The sequence below is a fragment of the Elephas maximus genome, chromosome 4 (assembly GCF_024166365.1).
Source record: "Elephas maximus indicus isolate mEleMax1 chromosome 4, mEleMax1 primary haplotype, whole genome shotgun sequence".
Lineage (NCBI taxonomy): Eukaryota > Metazoa > Chordata > Mammalia > Proboscidea > Elephantidae > Elephas > Elephas maximus.
In genome coordinates, this window is record NC_064822.1 from 67,425,437 (window position 1) to 67,441,596 (window position 16,160).

The 16,160-nt window shown below is 39.7% G+C and overlaps 1 protein-coding gene across 1 annotated transcript; it reads left to right on the forward strand.

Annotated features, from left to right (window-relative positions):
* Positions 1 to 4,146: 4,146 nt before the first annotated feature.
* Positions 4,147 to 15,407, forward strand: TMEM52B (transmembrane protein 52B). The gene is made up of 6 exons (XM_049884824.1): positions 4,147 to 4,315; positions 7,152 to 7,288; positions 9,858 to 9,901; positions 11,821 to 11,859; positions 12,702 to 12,871; positions 14,433 to 15,407. Exons 1-6 carry the CDS (start codon positions 4,147 to 4,149, stop codon positions 14,672 to 14,674), a joined length of 801 nt encoding a protein of 266 aa, XP_049740781.1. The 3' UTR covers positions 14,675 to 15,407.
* The last annotated feature ends 753 nt before the right edge of the window (positions 15,408 to 16,160 follow it).

Below are 16,160 nucleotides of genomic sequence, written 5' to 3' on the forward strand. Positions count from 1 at the left end.
AATGTGTGATGTGAGCTTCTGCTGGAGTATTTGAATAGTTACTGTTATCTAATAGGAGAATGACTCAATCCTTGGTAGGAGGAAGGGGAGGGTTTGCTTCATACTGGGAAGTTGGCTGACGCAAATTCTTGGGTATGTCTGTTGCAGGTGGAGAAAGTCGTGATTCTCGGTGTTTCAGGATGTTTCACTAAGTAATTTATGAAAGGGAAAACTTTACTTTTCATGAGCATTGGAAGAGCAGCCTTATGCCTACTCTCCAGATAAATACAGTGCAATTCAAAGAGAGTAAATCACACTCAAATATGTGGAAAAATTTACATCTGGATCAAATTATTTGATTCCAATGCTAATGTTTGCTTGTTTGGTTATTTCTCTGCAGCATCCTGTCTCTAGATGGTGCCTTTCAATTAAGTCACGCGTTTTCCTTCTTAATTTTGCCTGTTTTAATTAGCAATAGGCTTACAAATTTTTGGGTGAATCACATATGACTCTCATCTCCAGCCATGATGTTCTGAATACTTTTAGAACTTGATTGGGGGTCTGTGTGCCACAATGGCTAATCACTAGGCTGCCGTAGAATTGATTCCAACTCATAGCTACCCTATAGGACACCGTAGAACTGCCCCATTGGCTTTTCCAGGTTGTAATCTTTACAGAAGCAGACTGCCACATCTTTTTCCCATGAAGTGGCTGGTGTATTCGAACCCCCAACTTTTCAGTTAGCAACCAAGTGCTTAACCACTGTGCCACCACCAGGGCTCCTTCTGTAAATATTAAACCAAACCAAACCTGTTGTCATCCAGTTGATTCCAACTCATAGCAGCCCTATAGAACAGGGTAGATCTGCCCCATAGAGTTTCCAAGGAGCACCTGGTGGATTCAAACTGCTGACCTTTCATTAGCAGCCGTAGCACTTAACCACTACGCTGCCAGAGTTTCCCTGTAAATATTACAGCCTAAGAAACCCTATGAGGCAGCTCTACTCTGTTATATAGGGTTACTATGCGGTGGAATTGACTCAACACCACACAACAACAACATGTCGTACAGGGGTAGTAGAATATAGCAGCAGAGATCACTTTGGAGGCAGAGCTAGTTCCAGATTTTCCTTTGCTTTTCCTTTAATCTATAATCTTGAGGGAAAACACTTAACACTTCTGGACCTATGTCCTTGTCTATAAATTGGGGATAATGTCCACTTGATAATGTCACTATAGTGATTCAATTAGATAAAAAAAAAAAATTTTTTTTTTTTTTAGATACTGGGTGTGAAATGATAAACATAATGCCTCAAACATATTAACTCAAGGAAAGATAGTTATTACTATCATAGTAGCAACATTCAACACATTTAAATTGCTCAGCAAAGCATGCATTTCAGCCTAACCCATGATTGGCTTGAATCACAGTCTTTTTTACAGGCTCCCCAAAAGTATATCAATACCTATTTTCCATTCTCAACCATCAGAACTTCCCAGCTAGAAAAGAAATATTTTTCATTGCAGTTGTTTATTTATTTTAATCCTTATACATTAAAGATAACTTCTGAAGTATTTATGGGCAAAATAATATGCTAACATTTCCTTTAAACTATTCCAGGAAAAAATAAGGGGAGGGACTGTAAAAAGAAAAAAATAATAAATGAATCAATCAACCTAGGAAACTCTAAGGAAAAATCAACCAAGGAGCCCTGGTGGTGCAGCAGTTAAATGCTCAGCTGCTAATCAAAAAGTCAGAGGTGCAAACCCACCAGCCGCACTGCCAGACAAAGGCGTAGTAGCAGTCTGCTTCTGTAAAGATTATAGCCTTGGAAACCCTGTTGGCCAGTTCTACTCTGTTCCATAGGGTCAAGTTGGAATCGATTTGACAGCAATGGGTTATTGGCAGTTTAACTAGGGTCCCATTTCTTCCCTCCTCCCTAGGCTTTCTGTCTTCCCTTTTTCTGCATAGGATACCTAAAACCAAACTGAAAATAATCTATGTGCCTTTTAAAGTTTTTCTTTAATCACATAGTTTACAATCCACCTCTCCTCCAACCCCCCCTCAAAAGAACTTATACATCCTAGTCTAATAAAGTTGTAACAAATCAGCATTAATTATTTTTATCACTCAAGCCCCATCCCACCTTCCCTGACTGTGAGTGCCTGGATGCAAGACTGATTGGATACATTTATGCATTCACCATGGTGGCTTTCACTTACATCAAATATCAGGATTTTTTTTTTTTAATGCATTAATAAATCCTGAAATGATACCAAAACAATGAAGAGGACACTCTATCATTCTCTGCAGTCGCTCACTTTGGATACCATTTATATTCTAGTGGATTAAGCTACTCTTGTTGCTGAAATGTACATGGCACATATGTCATGTGAGCATGTTACATCCTGGTAAATTTTTCGTTGTTCTGGGAAGAATTGCCTCAGAAGGGTAGATGTGACTATATAGTTAAAACATCTAGACACACATTAAAAAAAAAAAAAAAGACACACATTAGCACCAGAAAAAAACACATTCTTTAGAGAAGAGCTAAGGCTAAGGTAGATTCCTCAGACTTCTGATACTCATCTCCACACATCACCCACAAGAGCCAGAAGGGCATGATTAAGCACTATCTTTAGGGTCAACATTCATAGGAAGCTTGCTAAGCAGCCCCAGAACCGGTTGAGAGCCCAAACTATCCTCCACACCCTTCAATTATGCTGCTTCTCCATCTTCTGTTTTTTTCTTAAAACATTCCCTTCTACTTAACGCCTACAGCTAAGATTACTATCAGCCTTACTTTTCTCCCCTCATTTTATATATTCTAACAGTCACTGTATTGATTTGCAATTCCATTTTTGTTATTCCATCTCCTCAATTAAATTACAAGTCTCTTAAAATGAGGCTGTAGCTCTTCTATTGAGAAAAGTTCACTGTCTCCCACCTCCCCTGTTCAACTCTATGCATAGTATAATACCCTGCAAACAGTAGACAGTTAACAACTCTCGAGTTTCTCAGCTGTGAAGACATTCCCAGCCTACCCTGGATTTGAAAAATACAAAGAAATTTAAGGAAAATCTGCCTCAATTCTTTCATTTGGTGGAAGTGGAACTAAAGTCCAAAAAGTTTAAGGGGTTTACTGAGTGTCTCTTTTCCATCTGAAGCCAAGACAAGAACTCAGCTCAATGTTCTTTCAATGACGTCTTATACAGATATTATAAATGTAGCCTGAGTGCCTCTCAAAAGGATTCAGAGACAGACTTTTAGGATCAGAGAGACAGACAGACTATACTTTGTAGAAGATGAAGTACAGTGCAAGGCAGAGGATATCTACACCAGGATTACCTTTAAATCTTTTCTTCATTTTTTCTCAAATTAAATATTTAAAAGCCACAACAGAGAGAGTTTGGAGCCTTGAGAAATAACAGCTTTCTGTGTGATCTGCCTCCTCAGTAGACCTTTTTTTTTTTTTTTCTTTTGGCCTTTCCCTCTTCAAGCCTAACAGAAAAAAATGATTTCCTCTCTTATTTTAAAAATCCATGAGGATGTTTCTACAATTCTTGTAGGGCAGACTGGCAGAGAGACTTTAGGTGGCTCCCATCATCCCCACCTCCTACTGCTCATACCCTTGTGTAATCCCCTTCCCTTGAGTGTGGATGAGACTTGTGGCTTGCTTTTAACCAGTGGAATGTGGCAAAGGTGGTGGTACATATGTGATCACAGAAATGTGATTACACAAGGGTGTAGTATCCATCTTGCTAGCCTCTCTCTCTCTTTCTCTCGCTGGCTTTAAAGAAGCAAGCTGTCATAGATCCTACAGGCACAAAGGAATGAATTATATCAACAAGCTGAAGAATCTTGGAACTGGATTCTCCCCTAGTCAAGGTTTCAGATGAGAATGCAGCCCAGCAGACACCTTGATTATAGTCTTGTGAGAATCTAAGCAGAGGACCCAACTAAGCCACGCCAAGACTCACAGAAACTGTGAGACAGCAAATGTGTGTTGTTTTACAGAGTTCTTGTGTAATTTGTGGTAATTTGTTACACAGCATACAAGACTAATACATCCTGTAATAAACGTAATCCTCTTGTTTTGTAAAACTTCTTTAAATCTAATACCTGGGTTTCTATCTTGGCTCATAAGGGAGCCCCAGTGGTTACAAGATGGGTCTGGCTTCTTCTGTCATATCTATTTTGGAAGAAATGACTGTGTCCCACCCCACCAACCAAGCTCTTCGTAGCTGGAGCTGGATTCCTCAGAGTAATAAGAGGTCTGGCCTCTATTTCACTGACATAGTCAAGGTCAAAAAGAGGGTAATCAAAGGAACCAGAAGTAAGCAATTCTTTAGCTCCACTTGTTAATATCAGTTGTATAACAATTCCCTAAAGCTGTAGATGAAACAACCTGTGTATGTGCCCGCTCCATTTGTTCCACTCCAAGTCCTTAACAACTAGATCTAAGCTAATCATTCACAAGCTTAATAGAATTACAACAAGATTGCATAGGATCGTAATGAGATATTTCTCCCTACCCCAAATACCTGCACTTCTCGACCATTTGTTCATTGCGTGTATTTCTCAATTTCCCCACCTGAATCCTCTTTCTTCTCTCATCATTCCCTACTTAGAGGTTTTGAAAGGGACTCAGCTCACAGCCAAAACCACCACAGGGAATAATCCTCACTTTAAACAAGAAAAGCAAAAAGATTCCCTCCCACCCCCGCTTTCATTTCCACAAGGGAGAGTCCAGTGAAGGGAAAAGAAAAAACGGCAATAGTAATTCTAAGGGGAAATAACAAGGAGGTCATTAACAGACCTCTATTTTGTTCATACCTGTTAGGAAGCTGGAGGGCAAAAAATGATGGTAATCACATAGCAGGGTAGTGGAATGGAGGGGAAAAAATCATGTTCACTGGTAAACCTGTTCATTCAGGTGTGGGCTGGCCTGGTTAAGAGAAGAGATGGTCAGGCTAGCAGAGGAAATATTCAAGAGTTGGGATCATAGAAAAGCTAAAAATATGTTATGGAGGGGTTTGGTATAAAAATGCACACAAAAGGCATGGGGGATGTCAGTTATTCTGTATACTGAAAGGGAAGTGGAAAAGAAGATCATCAAACACATAAAATCCAGACTATCATGGGCATTCCATACATAATAACTTGTTTATGCTTCATAAGCCTATGACGTAAATATTATTATTGTCACCCTCATTTTATAGAAGATGAAACTGAGCCAACAGACAGATGCAATAACTTGCCAAAGACCACACAGCTAATAAGTTATAAAGCAGGCATTTAAACTCTTAGCCGTGTTACTCTACTGTCTCTCTGAGAAGAGAAAGACAAGGGACAGGTCAATGATACTTCCCATGTACATGGCACCCTGAGATGAAATTTCTATTTAAATAGTCTTCATGTCTTTTCTCTTTGGGGGAAAAAAAAAATCTACTGCAGGTCAAATAGGCCTTTTATTCCTGCTTTACAAATGGGAAAATTAAGAATCAGAGAAGCTAAATAATTTAGTGGAGGGCCAGGACTAGAGTCCTGCTCTCCTCATCCTATAAAATACTTCCACCTTGCCAAGCTTTCTGTTGAAATTTGGGAAACAATCTGTATCTTAAGGCCAATCCCTTTGATTTTTAAAAAAAAGAATATAAGTGCCCATTTCGTTGTGAAACTGACAGATTTTGAATCACCATGATCACACTAGCCTATTCTCCCACTATTTGATTTCCTTAGCTGAGGAAAAAAAAAAAAATTCTCCTATTCATACCATGTTGGCATGCTGTGTGAGGGTTCTTAAAGTGTCATTAATCCCACTCAACATTCTCCCTCAACAATCACTCTGTATTATTAGATGTTCAGAGGCAGCATCTGAAAGCTTGTTTTGTTTAACCCTTATGAGATGGACACACCCTTATAAACTATCATCTTTGACAAGCTCAATCTCACCTCTGTGGAGCGACATACTAACTGACATCCATTTTGTGATCATCCCTTACACATTCTTATGAAATTCTTCGTATGAAGTAGCAGTTTACTACTTATGCATAAATCATTCTTACATATTCATTTGTTCTTGTAGATATGTCTCTTTACAAATATTCAATTCCTTTTCACGTGTGCTTATTTTTACTCCCACCTTACATTTTATTTTCTTGGGTGACAAAATTTGTTTCCCATTTGCAATGCCACTTAACCAGATAAGAAAAAGAGACTCCTATAAACCTTGGAACCCGATTTAAAACAAAACAATAAATCTGTCTTATACTTGCCTGTGCCGATGGAAATTGGTGATAAACAAATCTTGTAGCCTAAGAAAATAAAACCCAAAGTAGGAGTAAAACTAAGCACATATGAAGAGGAATTGAATAGTTGTTAAGAAACAAATATATATATATATATATATATATATATGAACAAATGAGTACTGTATTTCATAAGAAAGTATAAAGGATGATCATCAAAAGGATGTCAGTTAGTACGGTGCTCCACACAGAGGTGAGAATGAGCACCTGGAAATTCTGACCCTTAAACCTGCTTTCTCCAAAGTTAGGGTGGCTTTCCAGGTCATTGGCAATCCCTAAGTCCTCTCTCAAAGGTTAGAAATGAAATGATCCAGAACCAGGTGAGTTGATTATCAACAAAGCAAATGGGAGGGCCTAAATTTCAAAGAGCAAGAAAGGGGGGCTAATCACATGGGGGGACCTAATGGAGATTGGCAGGGTGACTTTCAGTCTTCAACAGTCACCCTGGACTGCTGTAGTGAAGGACGAAGAGTTTTACATCTTTTCTAATGGAGAAGAGAACATATTTGTTCACCAGCAATCTGCCTTTGACCCTCCTCAAAGCCAAATTTCTCACCACTGCCTAGAAAAGGACCTAACTCGGAGAATAAATGTGTCCTCCTTGATTGTCTTCCTCTTGAGGGCAGTGAGAGAAAGTTGAATAAATATAGAAAGGAGTATATATTAGAAGGGAAGAAAAAAGACAAAGGGAAGCAAAGGCAGAGACCATAAAAAGAGAAATAGAGAAGGAAACCAGGCTAAAAAGGGAGAGAGAGACCACAGAAAGTAAAAGCCAGAGAGAACAAGAGTAAAGAGAGAGGGCAAGAAAGAAGGAAAAGTTGATTTGCTGCTAAGAAAAGTTTCTCTCTTTAAGTTGTCTAGATCAAGAAATCAGACATGGCACAGACCACAGAAAGGAGGCAAGAGGTGCCCAGTGCCTGATCCTGGGGAAGCAGGAGCACAGCCTGATGAGAGTCCAAGCCCACGCTACCACCTCTGCTCTGATGTACTTCATCCAGGTGAGTTCAATTGTGAAAAGGCAGAAAGAATGTTTCTTTCTTTTTTTTTTTTTTTTTGGTTTCTCAGATAAATCAACTCTCAGAAAGATCTAGGAGGAAATGAATGGGGAGAAATGGCATACACAGAAACAAGGGGTTAAATGAGGAGATGAATAACCAGAATGTTTCTTTTTTATCAAAGGGGTTATGTGGATGCATGTGTGACTAATAACAATGTCAGTGAAAAGATGGACAAAAATTAGGGTGGCCATACATACAATCAGGATAGCTATCGTACTTTGGACGTGCCACTTCTCTCTCTCTCTCTCTTTTAACATCTTATTCCCCAGTATCACAAGTAAAGTATTGACACTCACTACTTCATTTCCCTAAACTGAATTCTCACATCAGCCCTAAAACTGATGTAGGAGTTTAAATGCCTCCAGACCAGAAATAAGTTAAGGGAAGAGAGGCTCTTTATAAATGCTTTGGACTGTATTTCCTCATACTGAAGCTCCTGTGTAACTAACTCATTAGTTGAGAAAGGAGTCATTTGCCTGAGGGATCCTGGGCAGTTGTCAAGGGGAAGTTTAAAGGGCTCTGAAATCTAGCAAGAGGTAGATCAATTGAAGAGACTAGAGAGTATCCAACTCCTGTATAGCTCCTGGCAGGAGGGATCTCCTTTTGTGCTTCCTATGGAGCCCTGGTGGCACAGTTGGCTGCTAACCAAAAGATCAGCAGTTCGAATCCACCAGCCGCTCCTTGGAAACTCTATGGGGCAGTTCTACTCTGTCCTATAGGGTGGCTATGAGTCGAAATCAACTCGACAGCTACAGGTTTGGGTCTTTCTTTTTCTGTGCCAGTTATATTGGTATCTTTTTTCCTTTTTTTTCCTTGTATCTTATTCCCCTTTGCTTTTTCTTTTTTCTCTCTTGGCAACAGGCTTGAAAGTGACATTTTATCTGCTGAGCACCTTAGGCTTCTCTGACCCTTATTCAGGAAATTGAAACAAAGCACTGGGGTTTGTTGAGGAAATACACACTTTGCCGTCCTTAATGGCGGTGAACTTCAAATAAAAAAACTGGTAACCAGGAGTTTCTCAAATGTCCTGCAGAGGACTGCTGTCAGTCCTTTATAAATCCCTTTCAACAGATACGCCATGAGTATGTGACACCCTTTTACCTCACCTCCCTTGTCCCTGCCCCACTAGTTTACTCGTGCAAATCTCTGTCCCTTTGCAATGGGGCTTTGCTACCGCTTTTCTGAAATACCAGTCAAGTTATTGGAAGAGACAAATAGTTTTGGAAGAAAAGTTTACCTAGAGGGGTCTTTGAAACAGAAAATCAGTCAAACCATAAGGTAGGAGAAGGGTGCACTGCTTCTCTATGAGGAGTAGAGGGGATTTGGTGGCACTGGCAGGCAATTGTTAAGGTGGACTTGTCCTGGTTCTATTAATTCATAAACTATATATTTATGATAGAGTTTGATTTGAATTCTGATTACTTCAATATGTGCATGCAGTTGGTCAAGTTATTTATAAACTCCTATGACCCTTAGACCCTTTCCAAATATGGCTGAATAAAACCCAAAAACCCATTAAAATATACTCACCTACGGGGTGATTATGATTAGACACCATGAAAAATTCAAAGTTCTTATCAGTCTTATTATTTACTGAATAGTAACTCTTCAGTAAATATGTTTGTGTGTTTCTCCTTTTCCCCTTCTTCTCTTTTATGGTAAGTTACTGATGCACTGAAGGAATGAAAAAGGCAGAGGAGTAGAATTTAATTTGTAACTGATTAGGACTTAGAAGAACAATAGCAAAATCCTGAGGGACAGGTAAGGAAATTTCTAGGACAAGCAAATTGATACAGATGGCTGCCTCTCATTCACAGAGGCAGTGGTGCTCACCCACCACTAAAAAAATGCACAGATTAGAGATTTGCTCTTTGAAGTTTTTCCATATGTCTTGCATGTGGGAAGGACATGAATTTTGGGGAGGCCAAAGGGTAGAGTTTTGTGGGTTGAATTGTGTTCCTCCAAATTATGTATTGAGGTCCTGGCCCCTGTAGCTGTGGATGGGATCCTGTTTTGGTAATGAGGTCATACCAGAGGATGGTAGGTCCTAGACATAATCACTTCTGAGCTGAATGGACACAGAAGCACACCCAGGGGGAAGATGCAATACAGAGACAGACACACACAGGAGAAGAATCTACTAGTTCAGGAACACTGCTAGAAGCTGAAACAGACAAAGAACCAACAAAAAAGTAAAACCAAACCCATTGCCATTGAGTGGATTCTTACTCATAGCGGCCGGGTTATACCATTTGTACTATTGACTATGCTATTTGTACAGTTGGCAGGCTTCCCTTTGCCTTTTTTTCTTCCCTTCTAATATTACTCCTTTCTATGTGTCATATGACTCACAGTCCAAAACACGAACTAACCCTATAACCTTGTCCTCATCTCTACTCTTTTCTTACGAAATGATCTAACAGAGCAGAGCCATGAGAGATGACTGGCAGGCTGCTGAGCAGCACGCATTAGACTATTTCCCTGTCTGAAACGATTTCCCTTCTTACAGCTTCCTGGGGCAAGATGTGAAGAGACCTGTGTCAGTCCTGAACAGTAAGTATCTGGGAATCCCAGCTAGGGGAAGGAAAAGACAGACAAAAACATCCGTCACCAAAACAAGGTCAAAATGTCATTAGACGTCTGTGACTTCCCTTATTTATTTCTACTTAAATGGGCTTCAACCTACTAATACCAGGACAAATTATCCAAAGATAAAGGCATGTGTTTTTGTCATCCTAAGCACACAAAATAACACGGCTGACAGCATTTTTTCTAAAGTCAATCTTGCAATCAAAGTAGCAGAATTTATCTCCATTTATATAGTCGCAGAGACTTGCAAAAGACTTTCTTTCCCGTGCTTCCCTGTGACTCATCAAGACAGACTGTTTTCAATATCTAGTCACAGGCTGATGTAGCTGGCTGATTTCCATAGCAGCACCACCACTTCAAATCTGCAAATTATTTTTTAGTTTTTATAGCTTGTGAATATTAATAGGGATTTAGCTACAGCTTTTTTGATGTAATTATCCCTTAAGACCTGTCACAATTAGGTCTTATGCAGATACCAAGAACATAAAGATAAAAAAGTACAAGAGATTTATTCCACCTGGAGGTGAACTACTTAAAAAGTAAGGAGAGTCTGAATAAAAGACTTGTTCAGGCTGAAGAAAAATGCGTTTTGAAAAAGGTTTTCCAATAGTCACATTTTTTAAACCCAGAGGAAGTGGTGATGGCCTTGGTTATTGTTATGCGCACGCTGAGCCCTGGGTTGGGTTAGTTGACACAGGCTGCCTGAGATTTTAGACACCTATGATCATAGGAAAGAGTGCTTCTTGCACAATGGTTAAACACTCTACTGCTAACAGGAAGGTTGGTAGTTCGAACGCACCCAGCAGCTCCAAGGGAGAAAGACCTGGGGACCTGCTTCCATAAAGATTACAGCCTAGAAAACCCTATGAGGCAGTTCTACCCTGTCTCATGGGTCATTATGAGTCACAATAGACTTCATGGCACCGAACAACATCACTACCACCATAGAAGAGTCCTCTCCTCCAGAATCAGAATCCTAAAGTTACAGAACTAGAAGGGGCTTTGAACAAATGAGGGACATGAGAACATCCAGAGATGACATTGTTCAATGAAACAGCAAACCATATTTTCTACAAATATGTAACCAGAAAGGAGAAATGGATTTCAATATCTATGTGTCAGAAGGTATTGTTAAATGACAAAATTTATTCATCTTCGAAGAAACACGTTTTCCATTTCCCTCACCTTCTAAATGTTGCTCTAATCTTAACACTCCTTCTGGTTTACAATCCTATCTTTTTTTCATCCCTACAAAGAAAAGTTAGAGTTACCATAATTAATTCAGAATATTTAACCAGCTTTTATCATGGGTGAAGTTAGTTTCTACTTCCCTCTCTCCCGCCTCCTTGTTTGTCTCAGTAGGAGTGTCGAAACAGCTTGGGAAACATGTATTTCTTTCATGCACTTAACTGAAATTTGCTTTACACTTATGTTTTACTGACCTCAAATATAGATGCACTGAATAACTCGACAACAGTGGATTTTTTTTTTTTTTAAGCTTATGTATCCATTTCTAAACTCACTCTTTCTATCTCGCATTTTAGGTTTTTTTTCTTGGTAATGATCATCATAACTGTTTACAATGTTCAGGGTCATGTTTTCTAGCAACACTATTTTCATACTTAATAATTTAGTTTGTCTTATAATGAGTCACAAAATGATTTGCACAGTGCTGTCTATAGTACAAAGTTCTATTTAAGGCCTCTCATTTCACAACACATTCAAGTGGTTACACTGAAAATTAAATAACATAATCTGTGACGAAAACTGTATGCTTTTTTTATAACAAGGCATGTTATATTGTAACCTGTATTTCTGATTCCGGAATTGTAATAGACATTGATGATATTTTTATTGTATAAAGCTTTATTCTTTCCCCTTAGTTGCCTGACCACAGACTGGGTACATCTATGGTATATATGGTAAGTTTCAGCTAAAATTTCCAGGGAGACACTTGAAAGGGACTTTATTTTTCTTGGGGGCATTAATTGTTTTTAGTCTTTTTTTTTTTAATATATTGTCAGCAAGAAGAAAATGTATGGGACAGCCTGCCTACGTCCCTAGGCATCTCATAAAGTTTCTTTTTCTCATCACTAAAGCATGTGACAATACGCCAGGATTTCCTATTTCAATACTACCTCCTCCACCAACGTTGAAGATTATTGTGTTCTTTTCTCAAGGTCTTCTCTAGAAACTTCTCCACAGAGGAGAGATAAGTAAAGTTTAAAAAAAAAAAAAAATAGTCCATCTCTAATACAGAAAATGATACTGGCGAGGAGTGTGCTTCTAACCTCAAGTAGACACATGAGACTATGTGGGCAGCATCTCTCTGGAGGCCAGATGAGAAGGCAGAGGGGGACAGGAGCTGGTTGAATGGACACAGGAAATACAGGGTGGAGAGGAGTGTGCTGTCACATTGTAGGGAGAGCAACTCGGGTCATGTAATAATGCGTGTATAAGTTTTTGTGTGAGAAACTGACTTGAATTGTAAACTTTCACTTAAAGCACAGTAAAAATAAATAAATAAATAATAGTCCATCTAAATCACCTTCAAATCTTCTAGCAATTGTTCTGATGAACTGACGGTTTGCTGACAAAATAAGGAGGCGTATATGTAAAATGAAAGCATTAGAACCAAAGTCTTAAAATCTCGCTATAAAGCCTTCAAACAAGAATCAAAACGTAAACATTGGATGGATACTGATCATGTTGGGGAAACAAGCCAACTGACAGAACTCTCACTTGCTCCGCGGGCCCCTTGCAGGTTGCTGGTAGTAATTGGTGGGCTGCTTCTCCTATGTGGTCTGACTTCAATGTGCTTCCGTTGTTGCTGTCTGAGACGCCAGCAAAATGGGGAAGATGGGGGCCCACCTCCCTACGAAGTGACAGTCATCGCTTTTGATCATGACAGCACTCTTCAGAGCACCATCACGTGTGAGTTCACTGATATAACATGGAAGGACAACCCAGTTTTAAACAGTTAAAAAAAAAAAAAGTTGCAGTAGCCTTGATTCTGACCCATAACGACTAGTGCCCCTCCAGGACGGAGTAAAACTTCGCCTTAGCATTTCCAGGGTGGTGCTCTTTGGGGAAGCAGATCTCCAGGTCTTTTCTCCCAGAGTGGCTTGTTGGTTACAATGCCGACCTTTCGTTTAACAGCCCAGCACTTAACCACTGTGCCTTTAGTGCTAAGGACTCCATAGGACAGGGTAACTGCCCCATTGGATTTCCTAAGGAGCAGCTGGTGGATTTGAACTGCCAATCTTTTGCATAGTAGCTGTGCTCTTAACCACTACCACTAGGGCTCCCTTTAAATGGTGAACCCGTTGCCATTGAGTTGATTCCAACTCATAGGGACCCTACAGAACAGAGTAGAACTGCCCCATGAGGTTTCCAAGGAGCAGCTGGTGGATTTGAAATGCCAACCTTTTGGTTAGCAGCCAAACGCTTAACCACTCTGTGCCACCAGAGCTCCTTTAAATGACTAGGAGGGTATAAAGGGATAGAAACATTGATTTCATAGTATAGAAGATTCTAGAACTCAGTGTAGTTTTAATTTCCAGAAGCCTAATTGTTTGGTGATCTGAACTCTCAATGATGCTGCATTCTCAAATATTTGTCTGGCTGATGGTAGAGTGAAGAAAAGGAGTGAAGTGCTGAGCAGAAGACATGACCCAAGAGCAGAAATTTGTACCAGGGCCGCTTCATGTGGAACTAAGTGATAGCAGTAAGATTTGCAGAGCTATATAGAGGCCTCAGAATGGAAACCCAATATTACTGGAATTGTTTTATAGCAAGAATTATCCAGTTTATAAAGAATCATTTTTATAAAACTACTTTAAGCTCTAAACATATCCCTTATTCAAAATGGTTGGATTTTATGAAAACTTAAATGTTCTATTATATACAATGTTTTATATCTTTAGGTAAAATAGTAGTGTGTACTTTCAGTTCTTTATTCTTCAAGTCCCGATACACTAAATTTTAAGCCCCCAAAACTCCTGTGATGATTATAAGACAATTTCTGTTACTTTCTCTGCTATATTACATTGTTTTCTAAAATTGGGGAGTAAATGCCAGTCCGAACACCAGATTCCAAAGCACAGTGATATTTATTTTGAAGAAAGAACAATGTAACATATTGTTATATTGACTTCCTTTCCTCAATGTTATCTCAGAGAAAAGATTAATGAGGTAGCAAATATATGTTCGGAAAGAGTCAGCAATATCAGTGGGGTGGCGTAAAGAGTTCCAAGTTTGCAAAAGTGAGTGGGCAGGGTTGTGAGATACAGGAACAGAATTTTGGTTATTGAAAGATAGCAAAGAAGACAGATTCTTCTAGCAGAGATGAAGTTGGTTTCTAAGCAAGCTTCAACAGGATTTTCATAAAATTTGTGGCAAGGAGTGAAAATGAGTTTGGACACTTGTTAAGAATGAAGGGACGTTAAATGTGATGTCAGGTTTACTTTAGTTCTATTCCTTCTTTCTTTACCAGCCCTGCAGTCAGTGTTTGGCCCTGCGGCTCGAAGAATCTTGGCTGTAGCTCATTCCCACAGCTCCCTGGGCCAATTGCCTTCCTCCTCAGACACCCTCCCAGGGTATGAAGAAGCTCTTCACATGAGTCGCTTCACCGTAGCAAGGTGTGGGCCGAAAGCACCTGACCTATCTCCAGTGCCAGAAGAAAAGCAGCTGACTCCAAGGGAGAAGGAGTCTCCTGGAATAGAACATTCTGATTGATGGGAACTTTGATTTTATGAATGGGAGCAGGGGTATCTCTAGAGCCTGTAGAGACCCACAGACCTAGGGGACATTTCTTTTTCTAACTTTCAGAAGGTTTAGGATGGCACCTAAACATCGTGCTGTGAAAAAGATAAGTTATCGCTCTTTATTCTCAGCCACACATATTTTCTGATATGGAATGTGCTAATCGGGAACTCACATTCATTGTCCAGTAGCCAACCTTTGCAGCTTGTCTTTACCCGTGCTCATTACTACCAAATCAGCAAAGCATCAAAGGTGCCTCAAAAGCCTTCACCTACCCAGTGCATATAAAGTACCGTCACCCATGTGTTACTGCAAGTTGCTTTTCTCTCTGCCAGCTAAGAGTGACACACTTGAGGAGAACAGCCATCAACATTAATGCGCTGAGTCCATATATCCTTCCTCCTGAGAGAACAGCCAACTTTACACTGGACGAGAAGGATCATCTTAGACATTATGTAATACCCAACTGGACAGCCAGAATCCAGGGGTGTGATGGCCAGCATGAGCTAAGGGAACACAATACAGAATTGACGTGCCGAATATCAAGGTTTTTCACTCTGGCTTCACCCACCGGCATTACAAGAAACTGCATCAAGTACAGTAACAGTTCTATTAATTCTCCATTTCCTCTCCTTGTAAACACACACACACACACTCTTTCCTAACTTAATTAAATGACAACTCTAAATGAATAGCGTTGCTTTGCTTCTTTCCCCCTTCCTGCTTTGACCACTTAAAGCCACAAGATGTCTTTAGTGACGCACATGGGGACCCTCACTGCCATCTAGTGGACACATGGTAGAAAAATCTGTTTTCCCCTTTAGGCCTGTCAGCTTGTGTCTCCAGCGTTTGTGGCACCAAGTGAACTAAGTCTGAATGGGCTCCTTCCCGTGACATCATTCTTCCGTGTAATGCAAAGTTGTCTATATAAAATACTACCTCCAAAAAGTATCGTTATTGGAAAAATGAGGAATTGAAGTGTATTTGGGGGAAATCTACTCACCAGTGACCTTAAAGAAGTCACGGAAATCTTTAAAACTCAGCTTTCTCATCTGCAAAATAAACCAAAAACAAAAACAAAAAAATCAAACCCATTGCTTTCGAGCCAGTTCCTACTCATAGCGGCTCTATAGGACAGGATAGAATTGCCCCATAGGGTTTCCAAGGAGCGGCTGGTGGATTCAAACTGCTGACCTTTTGGTTAGCAGCCATAGCTCTTAACCACTGTGCCACCAGAGCTACACCTGTAAAATCAAGGATAATGATACCTCACAGGATTGTCATGAGGATCAAACAAGCTAAACATATATGACATGGTTTATAAAATATTGTGCACATGTATTTATTATTATTATTATTGACATCAAATCTTAACCTACTTGCTGTCATTCCACTGAAAATTATGTTCTGATTCATCCCTTTACCTGCTTACTATGCTATTGCTAAACTACACCTGAAG